Source organism: Pituophis catenifer, unplaced genomic scaffold (genome assembly GCF_029215685.1).
Source record: "Pituophis catenifer annectens isolate HBS135680 unplaced genomic scaffold, rPitCat1.0.hap2 SCAF_1, whole genome shotgun sequence".
NCBI classification, from domain to species: Eukaryota; Metazoa; Chordata; class Lepidosauria; order Squamata; family Colubridae; genus Pituophis; species Pituophis catenifer.
In genome coordinates this window covers 171,745,296-171,760,138 of record NW_027256881.1, presented here as the reverse complement: position 1 = coordinate 171,760,138, position 14,843 = coordinate 171,745,296, and the positions used below count along the sequence as shown (strand labels likewise).

At 34.7% G+C, this 14,843-nt stretch overlaps 1 protein-coding gene across 1 annotated transcript in view; it reads right to left on the bottom strand.

The window, feature by feature from the left end:
- The window catches only part of ABCA12 (ATP binding cassette subfamily A member 12), a 326,573-nt gene extending 311,968 nt beyond the window's left edge, over window positions 1-14,605 (bottom strand). The window contains exon 1 of the mRNA XM_070956774.1: window positions 14,537-14,605. Coding sequence (XP_070812875.1) covers window positions 14,537-14,605 — 69 coding nt within the window. The remainder of the gene's footprint in view (window positions 1-14,536) is intronic.
- Between the last annotated feature and the right edge of the window lie 238 nt (window positions 14,606-14,843).

Genomic DNA, 14,843 nt, shown 5'->3' with positions numbered 1-14,843 from the left:
TCCATTAGAAGATGAATTGGGAGCAACAAGATGACTTAAACATAAAGAGGGGGGGAAAGCTACAGAAGAAAGCATAAAGGAGCAAGAAGAAAGAGCACTAAGAGAAGGTGCAAGATCTAAGGATCCAAAAGAACAAAGAGGGACAAGAGCGATGAAACTTAAAATTACTAACAAGTAAAGTAAAATATGGAAGAAGAAATAAAAGCAATATCAATAAATGTAAATGGACTGAATTCGGCAACAAAAAGAAACAGAATTTTTAACAGATTAAATAGACTAAAGATGGACATTATATGCTTACAAGAAGTACATATTAGAAAACAACATACAAAATTATTAGAGCATTCAAAATTAGGAGTTGTATTTACCTCATTGATACAACAAAGTAAGAGGGGAGTAGTTTTATATGTCAAAGAAAAACTAGAGCCTAAATTAATATTTGAAGATGAAGAAAGCAGGATTTTAATGGTGGAAATGAAAATGAATTTTAAACTAATACTTTTGATAGCATTATACGATTTAAATGACAAACAAGAAGAATTTTATAAGAAGCTACCCAGGAAAAACATAGAATTGGACTATGAATATATATGTATAATGGGTGATTTTAGTGCTTTTTGATAATGTGAATTGGTAGTTTATGATAAAGGAACTACAGATAATGGACTTTGGGGAGAGATTTATGAATACTGTAAAAACAATATATGATAAACAATCAGCTAAGATAATGATGAATGGAGAGATGACAGAAAAAGTTAAGATAACAAAAGGAACAAGGCAAGGATGCCCATTATCCCCATTGTTATTTGTATTGATTCTAGAAATGCTAAATAGAAATATAAGATGAAATGAAGAAATAAAAGGGATGAAAATTTAAAAAGAGGAATATAAACTACAAGCCTTCATGGATGATTTAGTATTTATTTTGGAGGAACCCCAAAAAACAGGACCCAAATTATTAGAACAAATAGAGGAATATGGAGAGGTAGCAGGTTTAGAAATAAATAAAGAAAAAACAAAAATATTGGTAAAAATATTACAGAAAAACAAAAAAGAAAATTAGAGAATTAAGGGAGAAATTGGATATACAAATTGTGAAAAAAGTGAGATACTTAGGAATACAATTAACTTCAAGATGTGTAACAATAAAAGAGGATAATTATTATAAATGAAAAAGACAAATTTGAAAAATTTGCAACAATCATTTATGGGAAAAATAGCAATAATCAAGATGGATATATTACCGAGGTTATTGTTTTTATTCCAGACAATTCCTATAAAAATTGAAAAGACTTATTTTCAATACCTAAGCAAGATAATGAGGAAGTTTATATGGCAGGGGGGAAAGGTAATAATTAATATAAAGATGGTACAAGATGCAAGAAATCTATATAATTCTGATAGTAATACATATGTTTATATTAAAGTATATTCTTTCATTATTTAATTGCTCAGTGTTTCAATATATTATTACAATGCCAATCATAATATTATTCAAACATACTTAATAATACCATCTTTCAATCTCTAGTTTCCCCATTTGATTGTTACTTTTATTCCACTATATAAAGGTATGTGTATACAAATATTTCCCCCTTCTCTTATTTCTACCTAACTTCTAATCATGCCACCATTCTAAAAAAAAAGAAGGGAAAGAAAGAGAAAAAGAAAAGCAAATCAAAATCTCAAAGAAAAAAGAGAAACCCTTTCCTTTCTAACCATTGTCTCTTGCCCGCTTCAGTACTTTAGTTGCTATGCTTTTTTTGGACTTGCCTCCCATATTCCTTTCTTGGATCTTTATCTCTGTCTGCATCTACTTCTTGACTATACAATCTAAGTATTTCTCCCATCTCTACCCTCTTCCGCTGCCTAACTTCCAAAGTATCTGCCCAAACCCCTCTCTCCCATTCAAGAGTATCTTCCTGTATTTCCAATTATCTTTTCAACTCTCTTAAAATATTTTCCCCCTGGTTTAATTCATCAATCACTTTATTTTTATTATTATCTCCTCCTTGTCTTCTTCTTTTGTTCGCTGATTCTTCGGTTCTATCTTTTCCTTCATTATTATTAGCCCTTTTCTGAGCATCTAGATCAGCGGTTCTCAACCTGGGGGTCACGACCCCTTTGGGGGTCGAACGGCCATTTCACAGGGGTCACCAAAGCCCTCTCTCGCCCCCCCACGCCTTCACTCACCCTCACTCTCTGCTCTGTTGGATCGCCGGCCGTTCGCTTACCCCACCCACTCCCAATCTATTGCTGCCTCCTGAGTCCCAGCTGATGGCTAGAGGAAAAAAAAACTGTTTAAATTCTTGCCGCGGGGCTTCAAAGGGCCGCCCTATAGCCAGTGGTGGGATTCTGCCGGTTCTAGGGGGAACCGTTTGTTAAATTGCTGGCTTGCCCCGCCCCTCCACACCACTATTTATTGCCAATAAATAGTGGTGGGCGAGGGACGGGCGAGCCAGCAATTTAACAAATGGTTCGGTGTTTTTTTGTAATTTTATTGGCCCGCGGAGCTTCAGCATAGGCTAATTAGCCCTTGATTAGATCGGTTCCCGACTCTCAGCTGATTTGCTCTCAGCTGTTTTGCTCAGGGCTCTGCTGCTTGCTAGAGCAGACTTTTTTTCCCCTAGCTATGCTGAAAAACGAAACTGAAAGTAAAGCAGGCTGTTGGCTTTGCTGTTGCTGCAACGTTGGAAAATTAGGCAGGCAGATTTCTTTTCTTTTTCCTCACCAAAAAAGGTAGGTGCAAACAATGGGAAATTTAGGGAAAAAGAGGAGAGTTCAAGATTTTAAAACACAAAAGAAAAAAAGCTCTATTTAACTAGGAAATTGTAATAATTGAGATACTATTAATTGTGTATTGTGTTGAACGCAGAAATGGTTAAGTTGTGGTTTGGAGGAATATATGGGGGAAATTATTTGGTTTATTATTATTGGTAAATATAATTAATTGATTTATAAGAAATTGGATTGCGTGGAAATAATTGGAATATTCATGTTCATATTGATTAATATACAAAAAAGATAGTTATATAACTAATTTATTTATATTAAAATGTTGAATTTATATTAAACAACTGTAATATTACATAATTAACCAATGTGAGGATGGATATAAAAATAGATGACAATGGGAAGGGGTATAATATAGAATAGAAAGGAAAAATTGAATTTGATTAAGTTTAGAGATGAGGATGAAGGGTAATATTGGTTTTTTACAAAAATAGATGAGGAATAAATATGGCAAAAAGGAAATATAGAAATTGTAAATTTAATTGAAATGACTAAACACTGTTTAAATTTGTGAACCGGCCAAATACTCTGTTCAAAGAAAATACATTGTATGTTTGTATGTGTGTTTCTAATTATTGTTATTTATTCATATTTGTTCTCTTTTATTCTTTAAAGTTTAACAATTCATTCTTTATCTTAATATCTTTATATTTGTTTGGGGTTGGCTTTCTTCCCTTTCATCTTTTTTATTGTACAGCAATCTTTCTCCTCAAACCTACCACCTCCCTCTTTTCTTTTCTTTCCTTCTTACTTTCTCTTCCTCCCCCTCTTCTTCTCCTCCCTACTTCCTCTTCCTTTCTCCTTCTCCTCCTCTCTTCTTCCCTCTCTTACCCTCACTCCTACTCTAATTTCCCTTCCCTTCCTTCATCCCTCTCTATTGCTGTATCCTTTTATGCATATGGACTACTCAGAGGGCTGAAAAAGTTATTTTTGACTGGTCCTCGCACTTTTGACCAGTCCTCGAACTTACGACTGTCCTCACATTTTATGTTTTTGCCCTATCTTATCACCATGGTGAAGAGAAGCAGTTGTGAAATGAGTGACACGGTTGTTAAGAATGCTACAATGGGCATAAATGATGACCAGTCATAAGTGCGAAGACCGGTCAAAAGTGCGAGGACCTGTCAGAAATCACTTTTTTCAGCCCTCTGGGTAGTCCTTTTGTGCACATGGACTACTCAGAGGGCTGAAAAAGTTATTTTTGACTGGTCCTCGCACTTTTGACCAGATCTCGAATTTACAACTTTCCTCACATTTTACGTTTTTTGCCCTATCTTATCACCATGGTGAAAAGAAGCAGTTGTGAAATGAGTGACATGGTTGTTAAGAATGCTGCACGGGCATGAATGTGAGGATGGTCATAAGTGTGAGGACCAGTCAAAAGTGCGAGGACCTGTCAGAAATGACTTTTTTCAGCCCTCTGAGTAGTCCCTATACACATAGCCATGGCCACCCGGTCACATGACCAGCTAGCCATGCCCACCCAGTCACATGACCTCCAAGCCACACCCACAAAATAAGCTATGCCCACAGAACCGGGAGTAAAAAAATTTAGAACCCACCCCTGGTTGGGGGTCACCACAACATGAGGAACTGTATTAAAGGGTCGCGTAGGAAGGTTGAGAACCACTGGTTTAGATCTTTACTCAACATCCCTTGTATAGCATTTTCCATTTTTTCCGTAATCTCCTTAAATCCTTTCTCCATGATGTCCTTTGTGCTTTGGAAAATCAAAGCCATATCCTTCAAAGTTCCACTCATTTCTTCCTTATGAAGCGTCTTATTTTGTTTTTGTTTTTTTAAAAAATCTCACTTTTATCCAGTAGTTCAAGAACCATTTATTCAGACCTAAAGAAGTACACTGATCACAGTTCTTTGTATCCCATAGGAAATCAATCCATTCCATTTAAATTGTCCCAGGAGTTATCAAAAGCCACTTTACCTCTCCTTCAATCTTCTAGCATAACATTCAGGGGTCACTTTAAGTAAATAAGTTCCTTGTTCTCATATTTGAGTCTCCAGTAGTCGTGGGGTAGTTAGATATAACCCAGTAAATATTTTCACAATCCTTCATATAAGTATTCCCAGACTTGTATATTTTCCTTTCGTCAGCAGGTGGTGCTCTCACCTTAAATTTCAATGATGCCACTAGTCAATCTAATTTTAGTTATTTTGATTGTAATTTCAATTGTAATTCAATTATAGAAGCAGGATAAGTTTTTCGAGTAAAAATTTCCAGCATTTTAAAATGCCTTCACATTACCACGTCTTCCCAGTTTAAGAGTCCAATCTTCTGTATTTTTAGAAATTTATTGTTTCCTCTCTTTAGGTCTTTTCCTTCCAGTATAAAATCTTCTTTATTACTTCACCTTCTGACAGGATTTTTTCTACCTTCCAATTTTGTGCAAATACAATTCTTGCTGCTGTTATTATGTGTATAATTAAATACGTATCTTTTTTACTATACCTCTCTGGTAAAATACCCAATAGAAAAATCTTTGGTTTTAATTCAATACGTTGGTGTATCATTTCCTCTAACTATGTATGTATTCTAATCCAATAATTTTTTGCTTCTGTACATGACCACCACATATGATAGTATGATCCTGGCAAGTGCAAACATTTCCAACATTTAGCTGATTTATCCTTAAACATTTTTGCTAACCTTTCTGGTGACATATGCCATCTATAAAATATTTTATATAGGTTTTCTTTATATGCAGTTGCCATTGTTAATTTATAATTCCTTTCCCATAGTTGTTGCCATCTCTCTAATTCAGTGGTAGGATTCAATATTTTAACAACCGGTTCTGTGGGTATGGCTTATTTGGGGGTGTGGCTTGGTGGTCATGTGACTGGATGGGCGTGGCTAGTTGGTCATGTTTCCAAAGCACAAAGGACATCATGGAGAAAGGATTTAAGGAGATTACGGAAAAAATGGAAAATGCTATACGAGGGATGTTGAGTAAAGATCTAGACCAGTGGTTCTCAACCTTCCTAATGCCGCGACCCTTTAATACAGTTCCTCATGTTGTGGTGACCCCCAACCAGGGGTGGGTTCTAAATTTTTTTACTACCGGTTCTGTGGGTGTGGCTTGTTTTGTGGGTGTGGCTTGGAGGTCATGTGACTGGGTGGGCGTGGCTAGCTGGTCATGTGACCGGGTGGGCATGGCTAGCTGGTCATGTGACTGGGTGGCTGTCCATTCTCACATTTACACCCATTGCAGCATTCTTAACCACCGTGTCACTCATTTCACAACTGCTTCTCTTTATCATGGTGACAAAATAGGGTGCAAAACCTAAAATGTGAGGACAGTCGTAAGTGCGAGGACCAGTCAAAAGTGCGAGGACCAGTCAAAAATAATTTTTTCAGCCCTCTGAGTAGTTCCTATGCACATAAGGACTACCCAGAGGGCTGAAAAAAGTGGTTTCGGGCAGGTCCTTGCACTTTTGACTGGTCCTCACACTTATGACCTCTCATCATTTATGCCCATTGCAGCATTCTTAACAATCGTGTCATTCATTTCACAACTGCAGTGCTTCATGTGACCGGGTGGGTGTGGCCAGGTGGTCATGTGGCATCGCTTCTTTGCCCTAATGACAGTTTGCTGCAATGGTCGTAAGTGTGAAAAACAGTCATAAGTCACTTTTTTCAGTGCCATTGTAACTGTTGTAAGTCAAGCATTACCTGTACAAAAATACAAAAAGCTTCTTTGCTTGCAAAAAGCTGCCCAAAATACTAATCATTAGATTAGAAATACCTGCAAACTGGAGTTACAAATCAGGCAGGGTGCCAGAGCACCTTGAGGAATTAAAATAGTTAAAATGCAATGATAACTATCAGCAGCCAATACTTGCTCATAAAGTGAAACTCTTTAGCAGAGAGGTCATTTAAGCTCTCCAGAATGAAGCAAAGGAGCAAACAGAGTATCTGTTGCTTGTTAAACCAATTACCAGAACAAATAGACACAGGAATTAGTTAGATTTCCAAAGCTGCTTCTTTTCTGGAACAGAGATTAACATTTTTCCTTCCAAACAAAGCTGAATAGGGAAAATTATCTCATCACTAAACACAGGATTAAACATCACCAAGCACAGAATTAAACTTCACCAAAAACCAGTTTTAGACCAAAAGTCAGAAAGGGTATGTAAACTCATGTTTGAATGTCAATCTTTCTAGCTAGCCAATAAGTCTTGTTGAATGTCACTTATCTTGGTTCCTTGTCATTAAAAGCTTCTGCTTCATCATTCAATTATTTCTGCAAAGTGCTGATCATTGCATCCTGGCTGGAAGAACTCCAACAGAGGAGTATTTCCTCCCAACAGTGGTGTAAAAAGCTTAAAACAACCCTTCCCCTTTAAGAAAGTCAAGTAAACAAACAAACAAACAAACAAAAAAAAAACCCAAGAAACTCCTGAACTGGAAGCGACAGTAAATCTAGGTGTACTGCCAAGAATGTAATAAGGATTAATGGAGAGGCAGTTTCTGTAAGCAGGGCAATAAAGATTAGGCTAGGAAACAAAAATTCTTTAGAGGATTAACCCTGTAAAGTGGAAAAAACAAAAGGAGATTTTTTTCTAACAACCGGTTCTCCAAATTGCTTAACTACTTAACAACCAGTTCTACCGAACCGGTGTGAACCGGTAGAATCCCACCATTGCTCTAATTCTATTGTATAACCAAAATTTTTTGCCCAAATTATCATTGTCTCTTTTACTTCTTCGTCTTCTAATCCAATTTGCAATAAGTAATTATACAATTTCTTAATCATTTTTTCATCTGTTCCAGTCATTATTTCATCCAATTCTGATTTTCTCAAATTAAAACCATACTGTTTCAAGTCTTTATCATATCTTGATTGTATCTGCAATTGCGTATACCAGCCTGTCTCAATTCCTTGTTTTTCTAGTTCTTGTTTCTGTTTTAATTCTCCCTTCTCTGTTAAAATGTCCTTATATCTTACAATATTTCCCATGTTAATCATATTTGGATGTGTCAATGCTTCTATTGTTGAAAGCCACATTGGTATTTTCATATAATGTTTTTCTTTCACTCTCTCCCATACTGTTAACAAACCATTCTTTACACAATGTCTCTGGAAGTATCCGGGTATCCTGTTTTTTCCTTACCATAGAAAAGCGTCCCAACCTAGTTGCAAATCATGTCCTTCCAAAGTCAATAATCTTGTATTTCTCAATAAAATCCATTCTTTAACCCAAGTTAACATCGCCGCTTGATGATAGAGTTTCCAGTTTGGTAAGCTGAACCCTCCTCTAGTTCTAGAGTCTTGGAGCAGTTTAAGATTAATTCTTGGTTTTTTTCCTTGCCATATGTATTTCCACATCACTTTATTCAAATTTTCAAAATATTTTTTCGCCAACTTTATTGGAATCTTTTGAAAGAGAAACAAAATTCTTGGTAATATACTCATTTTAATTAATGCTATTCTTCCCGTTAGTGATAATTGCAAATTTTTCCATTTTTCCAAATCTATCTTAATTTGATTTCTCAATTTACAGTAATTATCTTCCTTGACCATAATACACCTTGAAGTTAATTGGATGCCCAAATATTTCACTTTCTTCACTACTTGTGTAGTGAAGACTTGAATGTCTAACTTCTCTATTAGTTGCCTCTCATGTTTTTAACTATAATTTTTGTCTTATCTTTATTGATTTTCAGTCCCGCTATTTCTCCATAGTCCTCTATTTGCTCAATTAACTTTGGACCCATTTCTGTTGGTTCTTCCATAATAAATATTAGATCATCTGCAAATGCTTGTAGTTTATATTCTTCTTTTTGAATTTCCATTCCTTTTATTTCTTTATCTTGTCTTATTTTTCTGTTTAAAATTTCTAGAGTCAAAATAAATAATAACGGACATAGCGGACATTCCTGTGTGGTTCCTTTTCTAATGTCTACTTTTTCTGTCATTTCACCATTTACAATTACCTTTCCCAATTGATCTTAGTTTTAATCATATTAATAAACCTATCCCCAAAGTCCGTCTTTTGTAGTTGTATAGTCATAAATTGACAATTCACATTATCAAACGCTTTCTGTGCATCTAAAAATAACAATGCCATTTGTTTCTCTGAATGTGCTTCATAATATTCCAATGTATCCAATATGATTCGTATATTATCTCTAATCTGTCTTTTCAGTAGAAAACCATTCTGATCTGAATGTATAAACTCATTTAACAGCCTCTTCAATCTTTCCACCATAATTGATGCAAATATTTTATAGTCGGCATTTACTAGTGAAATTGGTCTATAATTCTTTATTTGTTGTAAATCTGATTCTTCTTTTGGTATAAGGTATATGCTTTGGTATATGGTATATTTGGTATATGCTTCCATCCACGAGTTCGAGACCTTGGCTTCTATTAATAAGTCATTAAATACTTGTAACCTTGTATTACTTAATACATCTTGCAACCTTTTATATAGTTCTGCTGGTAATCCATCTGGTCCTGGGGTTTTGCTATTCTTGTTTTTTAATTCCCTCCATCAATTCCATCATCAATATTCTTTCTTCTAATGCCTTTTTAAATTTTTCTGGAATTTTAGGGATCATTGCAAGTATTGTTCTATTTTCCCTTCTGGCACCTTCTCTTGTTGATATAAACTCTTATAATATTTCTCAATTATTTTTTTCTTCTCCTCATTTTGATAGCATATCTTTCCATCTTGATCTAGTAATTGGTTTATCAGTTTCTTTTCTTTTTCCTTCTTCATTTTGTATGCCAGCCATCTTCCTGGCTTATTTGCATTTTCAAAGAAGTTTTGCTTTGTTGATTTTATTTTATTTGACAGATCTTCATTTTCTATTAAATTCAATTTATGTTTTTGCAAGTCCATCAAATTTTTGATTTTTTTGTCCGGTGGATTTTTTTGTAGATCTTTCTCTAATTTCTTACACTCGTCCTCCAATTTCTTTTGAGTTTGTCTATTCTGTTTGTTCCTTTTTCCTATGTATGTCATTGCCAATCCTCTTATGTATGCCTTACTGCTGTCCCATACATTTTGCAGTGATGTATCTTCTTTTCTGTTTTCTTTAAAGAAAAAGGTCAGTTCTTTTTCCATACATTGTAAAAAATCGTTTTCATTTAATAAATTTTGATTTAATGTCTATCTCCTTCTTTTTCTCTGCCCCTTCCATGTCATCATTATTGGGCTGTGGTCTGCCCATGTATTTGTTTCTGTATCAATCTTGCCTATCTTAGATATTAAATCTCTTGACATCTACATCATATCTATTCTTGACCACAACATGTGCCTATTCAAGTAAAATGTATATTGCTTCTCCTTTAGGTTTCTTTTTCTCCATGCATCTTGTAAACTTAATTCCTCTGTCATTATATGGTTGTTGTGAAGGTTGTTGAGACTGTGGTGGTGCAACAGCTCCCACAGTTCCTGGAGGAAATGGAATACCTAGACCCGTACCAATCGGGCTTCCGACGCGGGCACAGCACGGAAACGGCATTGGTCACTCTGGTGAATGATCTCTGGTGGGCTCGGGATGGTGGTTGTTCCTCCATCCTGATCCTACTTGACCTCTCAGCAGCTTTTGATACCATCGACCATGGTATCCTACTGCAGCGACTTGTGGGGTTGGGGGTGGGAGGCACTGTTTTACATATCTATTAACTAATATCAAAAACTATAGCTATATATAGAAACAAAATCTTGTATACAAAACAGAAACTAAACTCCAAGAAGGATTAATCAGACATTTTAAATGACAGACTGATTTTACTATTGAATTATGATATTAAAATATTTAATATTGGCTAATAAATTAAACTGAGGGGTTACATTATTTTGGATCAATACGAATTCATTAAAGGCAAACTAGGTTCATTGGAACAAAAGAGAAAAATAGTTTTATTCCTTCATAATAATGTTCAACAATTGAGGTATTTGTAAAAATAATAAAGGCGGAATACAAATAAACAAATACAATAATGACAAGGTACCTGATATTATTTCTCCTCAAGACATTGTAAAAATGTAAATTAGGAATAAATTCCTGTATGTGATCCAGAAGCAATACTTTACAAAAGCAATTGTAAATCTCATTCATCGTTTATATAAAGAGCAACAAAACAAGGTTGCCCACCCTCTTACTTAATTTCTACAGTATAATGTCACTGAAGCCTTTTTATGAAAACTACAGAACAATTCAGATATTGGAGAAATATTTGCTCCATAATTTTTTTTAAAAGCATAATTGCAGGTACACTACGTTTGATGATGACTGCTTTGATGACACTGCCTGAGCCAAACAAGGATTTGCTTTTGATTACTGAGGACATATAAAAATATTGTTAAGTGGTGGGATTTAAAATAATTTTTAAAAGACCTGTGTTCTGTTCATCAGTGTTGGCCCCAAATTATACAAAACAGGAAAAAAAATATTTTAATTAGTCATGAACACATAAACATCTTGGGATTTTAATTAAATTAGTTTTAAATTGCAAACATAATACTATTAGTATAAAATATGAAAATCTATCTATAAATTAAAGTTAAATTTAAGCATGGAACTCATTAAGTCTATTTTGGGAACATTGTATCTTTAAAAATACAGAAGAGCCTGTAGTACAGTGGACTAAAGCACTGTTATTAACAGATTAAAATCTGCTGCTTGCAATTACTGCAAGTTCAAATCTCCCCAGGCTCAAGGTTGACTCAGCCTTCCATTCTTTCAAAGGTAGGTGAAATGAGGACCCAGATTGTGGGGGCAATAAACTGACTTTGTATAAATATACAAAAGTATGAAGGCTATTGCTTAACGCATTGTAAACCGCCCTGAGTCTCCGGAGAAGGGCGGCATATAAATTAAAGCAAAAAAAAAAAAAATGATTATTACTTTTTAAAATATTATCAATTTTTCAAATGTTGCCATTCGCCTCAATTAGGAATGATCCAGCATCATGGCAAAATATATTTATAAAATCTGCATTCAAAAGGAAAAGCCATACAAAAATAGAACAATCTATAAAAACTTGAAAAATAGATAGGGTTTTCCTAATACAAAGTTATAACATTCTCTACTGTAATGGAAGGCACAATGTTTTAAGTTTAATAGTGTGATAGCTTGGGACATCACATTTGCTGTACATGACCTATATATTATTTAACAAGACCTGTATTATTTAACAAGAGACCAGATTTCAATTGGCAGGATAAAAAATCTGCAAAATGCTTTCCTGGAGTACATAACTGAAATCTGGTAGTACCAAATACCAAAATTGAGCACCCTGTCACTCCCCATTAATGCCTGTTGCAGGACATTAATCATCCTGGTAAATTTTAAGGTACACCAGATAAAAAGCAAAACAGGTAGATCTGTATAAGATAAAAGAAAATGTCTTTATAAATAGAGGAACAATATTTAAGATAAGAGCTAATACTTTATGGCTAAATTGGATACAACTTTCCCAAGGTCTATTTTCACAAAATATAGGGGGGGGGAGGGAAATAATGTGATATTTTCTGTCTTTGAAATAATGGCAAGAATGGGCATTTACCAACTTCTAAAACTTTCTTTAAAATGTTAAAATTGTTTTCAAGCATATAATAATAATTTTTTAACAGTTTTGTCATATTTTTTGAGTCTCCTCTCGCCGTGAATGAATTGTATGTTTAACATTTTAGAATAGTATCAGTAAAACCTTGGGCTTTACTTCCATAAATGTGACACACAGGAGAAATATACTTGTAGAAAAATTATACTGAAAGTATATTAATAAATGCATGCTTAGATGAACAATATTTAACAGAGGAAATGGACCTTAAAAATCTCCAGAATTTTCTATTTTGTTAGCAAGCCATGAGAGCAGCTATGTTAATAAAAGTTTGTCACCATTTCTTCATTCAGCCCCCCTGTTGCTCCTGTTTGGCCTTCACTGGGACTATTGCTTATTTTATTCAGTTAATTAGTTAGTTATATCCTGTCTTTATTATTATTATAAAAAACTCAAGGTGGTGAACACACAATATTTTTCCTCCTCCTATTTTTCCCACAACAGTAATCCTGTGTGGGAGGTTGGGCTGAGACAGAGTGACTGGCCAAAGTCATCCAGCTGGCTTTCATGCCAAATGCAGGGCTAGAACTCAGAGTCTCCTGATTTCTAGGACAACACCTTCATCACGATACCAAACTGTTCCTCTCCTTTTCCTCTCTGTCAGTACTGTTATAGTCAGAAGCTGCTATGTTGAGTGGAGCTGCTTTATTTTATGATGCATTGCTCATATGCCATTTCTCAAATTGGTTTATTGCACTTTAGCACTTAACAAAACAGAAAATGCATTGCTAAAAGTGAGGGGTTAAATGCCTCAAAGGCAAATCTAGAGAAAGTGGCTTACAAAGGGGAGCAAGACCATTAGTAGAGCAGCAGAATAATGGTTGAAAGCTAAGTGAAATTGTTACAAATACTGCCATCTCCTATCAGCAATTATCATGTGATTGTTTAGAATGCAGGGGGGAACCCTTCAAAATATGGAAATACCAAAAATCAGCCTTGATGGGATATAGATGGGATATACCAAGATATATGGAAAATACCAAGAATCAGCCTTGATGGGATATAGAACAAAATATTATAGTTAAAAATAATTAATGAAAGGCTCTTACATGAAGAATTCACATCATAAAGGAGAGAGAATCCAACACAGAGAAGGTTAAAAAATAAATGACTATAATCCATCAGCATCTCTGCTACAGTACATAAAATATATACAATTACAGGCTGCTACCTTTAATAAGTTACTTGTTGCATAAATGCTTCCTTGTGCAGATTCTAATTTAATCTAAACCAGCCTTCCCCAATTTAGTAAGCTTCCATAATTTGCAGCCAGGATAGCATTTTTTTTACTAGTCATATTGATGTATTTTCTTTGTTTTCTTTTTCCTTGTTTCCTTGTTCTATTATTTTCACTTTGTTTAAACTTCCTTTCGATTTCTTTTTTTTTTTTTTTTTTTTTGGTTGTGAGCTGCCTACAATAGCCCATGGCAAGATAGGCAGCAAATAAATGTAATAATAATATAATTCACATCTACCTATCCCAGGTCCTTGAAAGGACTCAATAGGTAGAAAAATGTCAATTCCAGTGTGAATATCTCGCTGACTGTGCAATGAACCATAATGGATATAGATGAACATCCTCTAATTAGTGAAATAGCAAAATACTCTCTACTGTAAGTTGCCAACTCTTGAGGTACATAATTAAAGATATAAGCAGCTCAGTAGAAATATTGAATATTGAAATAATACTTAGAATACAAGGACATGTTTATTTACTATTCCATCAAAACAAAAATGGAAAAAATTAGCAATGGAGAAAAGATTCTAACCCAAATGTTGCTTGCTAGCTGACTTTCTGCTTGGTTAACATAACATTTAAAAATACTCCCTCACTTCACCTGTAGGTACCATCCAATGTGGCACACTTGAACAAGAAAAGAAATTAATATTTCCACAAATACAGCAGCATCTTGGATTGATCAAGTAAGAACTCATAGATACATATATCTATAAAATATACAGTTATGATTCTTATTCTTATCGATCAGACATGAAATAGCACCATTTTTGCAATCAAATTTCACTAAAGAAAATATTTTTCACACTCATCATTTTCAAAAAGTGTATTACTACCTTTCCTTAAATAATATTTTCTCTCAAATCCCCTGATGCTTAAAATTCTCTTGCTTTTTAATTTCTATACTTACCGGTTGCCTTTTGACACTCAGCCAGTTCTTCCATAGCAACACCCACAGGTGTCGGAAGAGTGAAGCCATCCTCAGAAGAGCTTCGGCAAAAGAAGAAAGTTTTTGTCTTCTCTCTGATCCAGGCTTAGGTTGCTAAAAATGTATGCTGTGATGAAGATTCGTATTGCTTTGCCTATGCACTTTTTCTATACAACCCAGATGGCCAGTTCAGCCCTTTGTCTCTGCTCTGTGCACATCATTGACTGTCCTACTGCACATGCAACAGATTGATTCATCCAATGAGAATCAAAGAGTGCTTAATTATAAT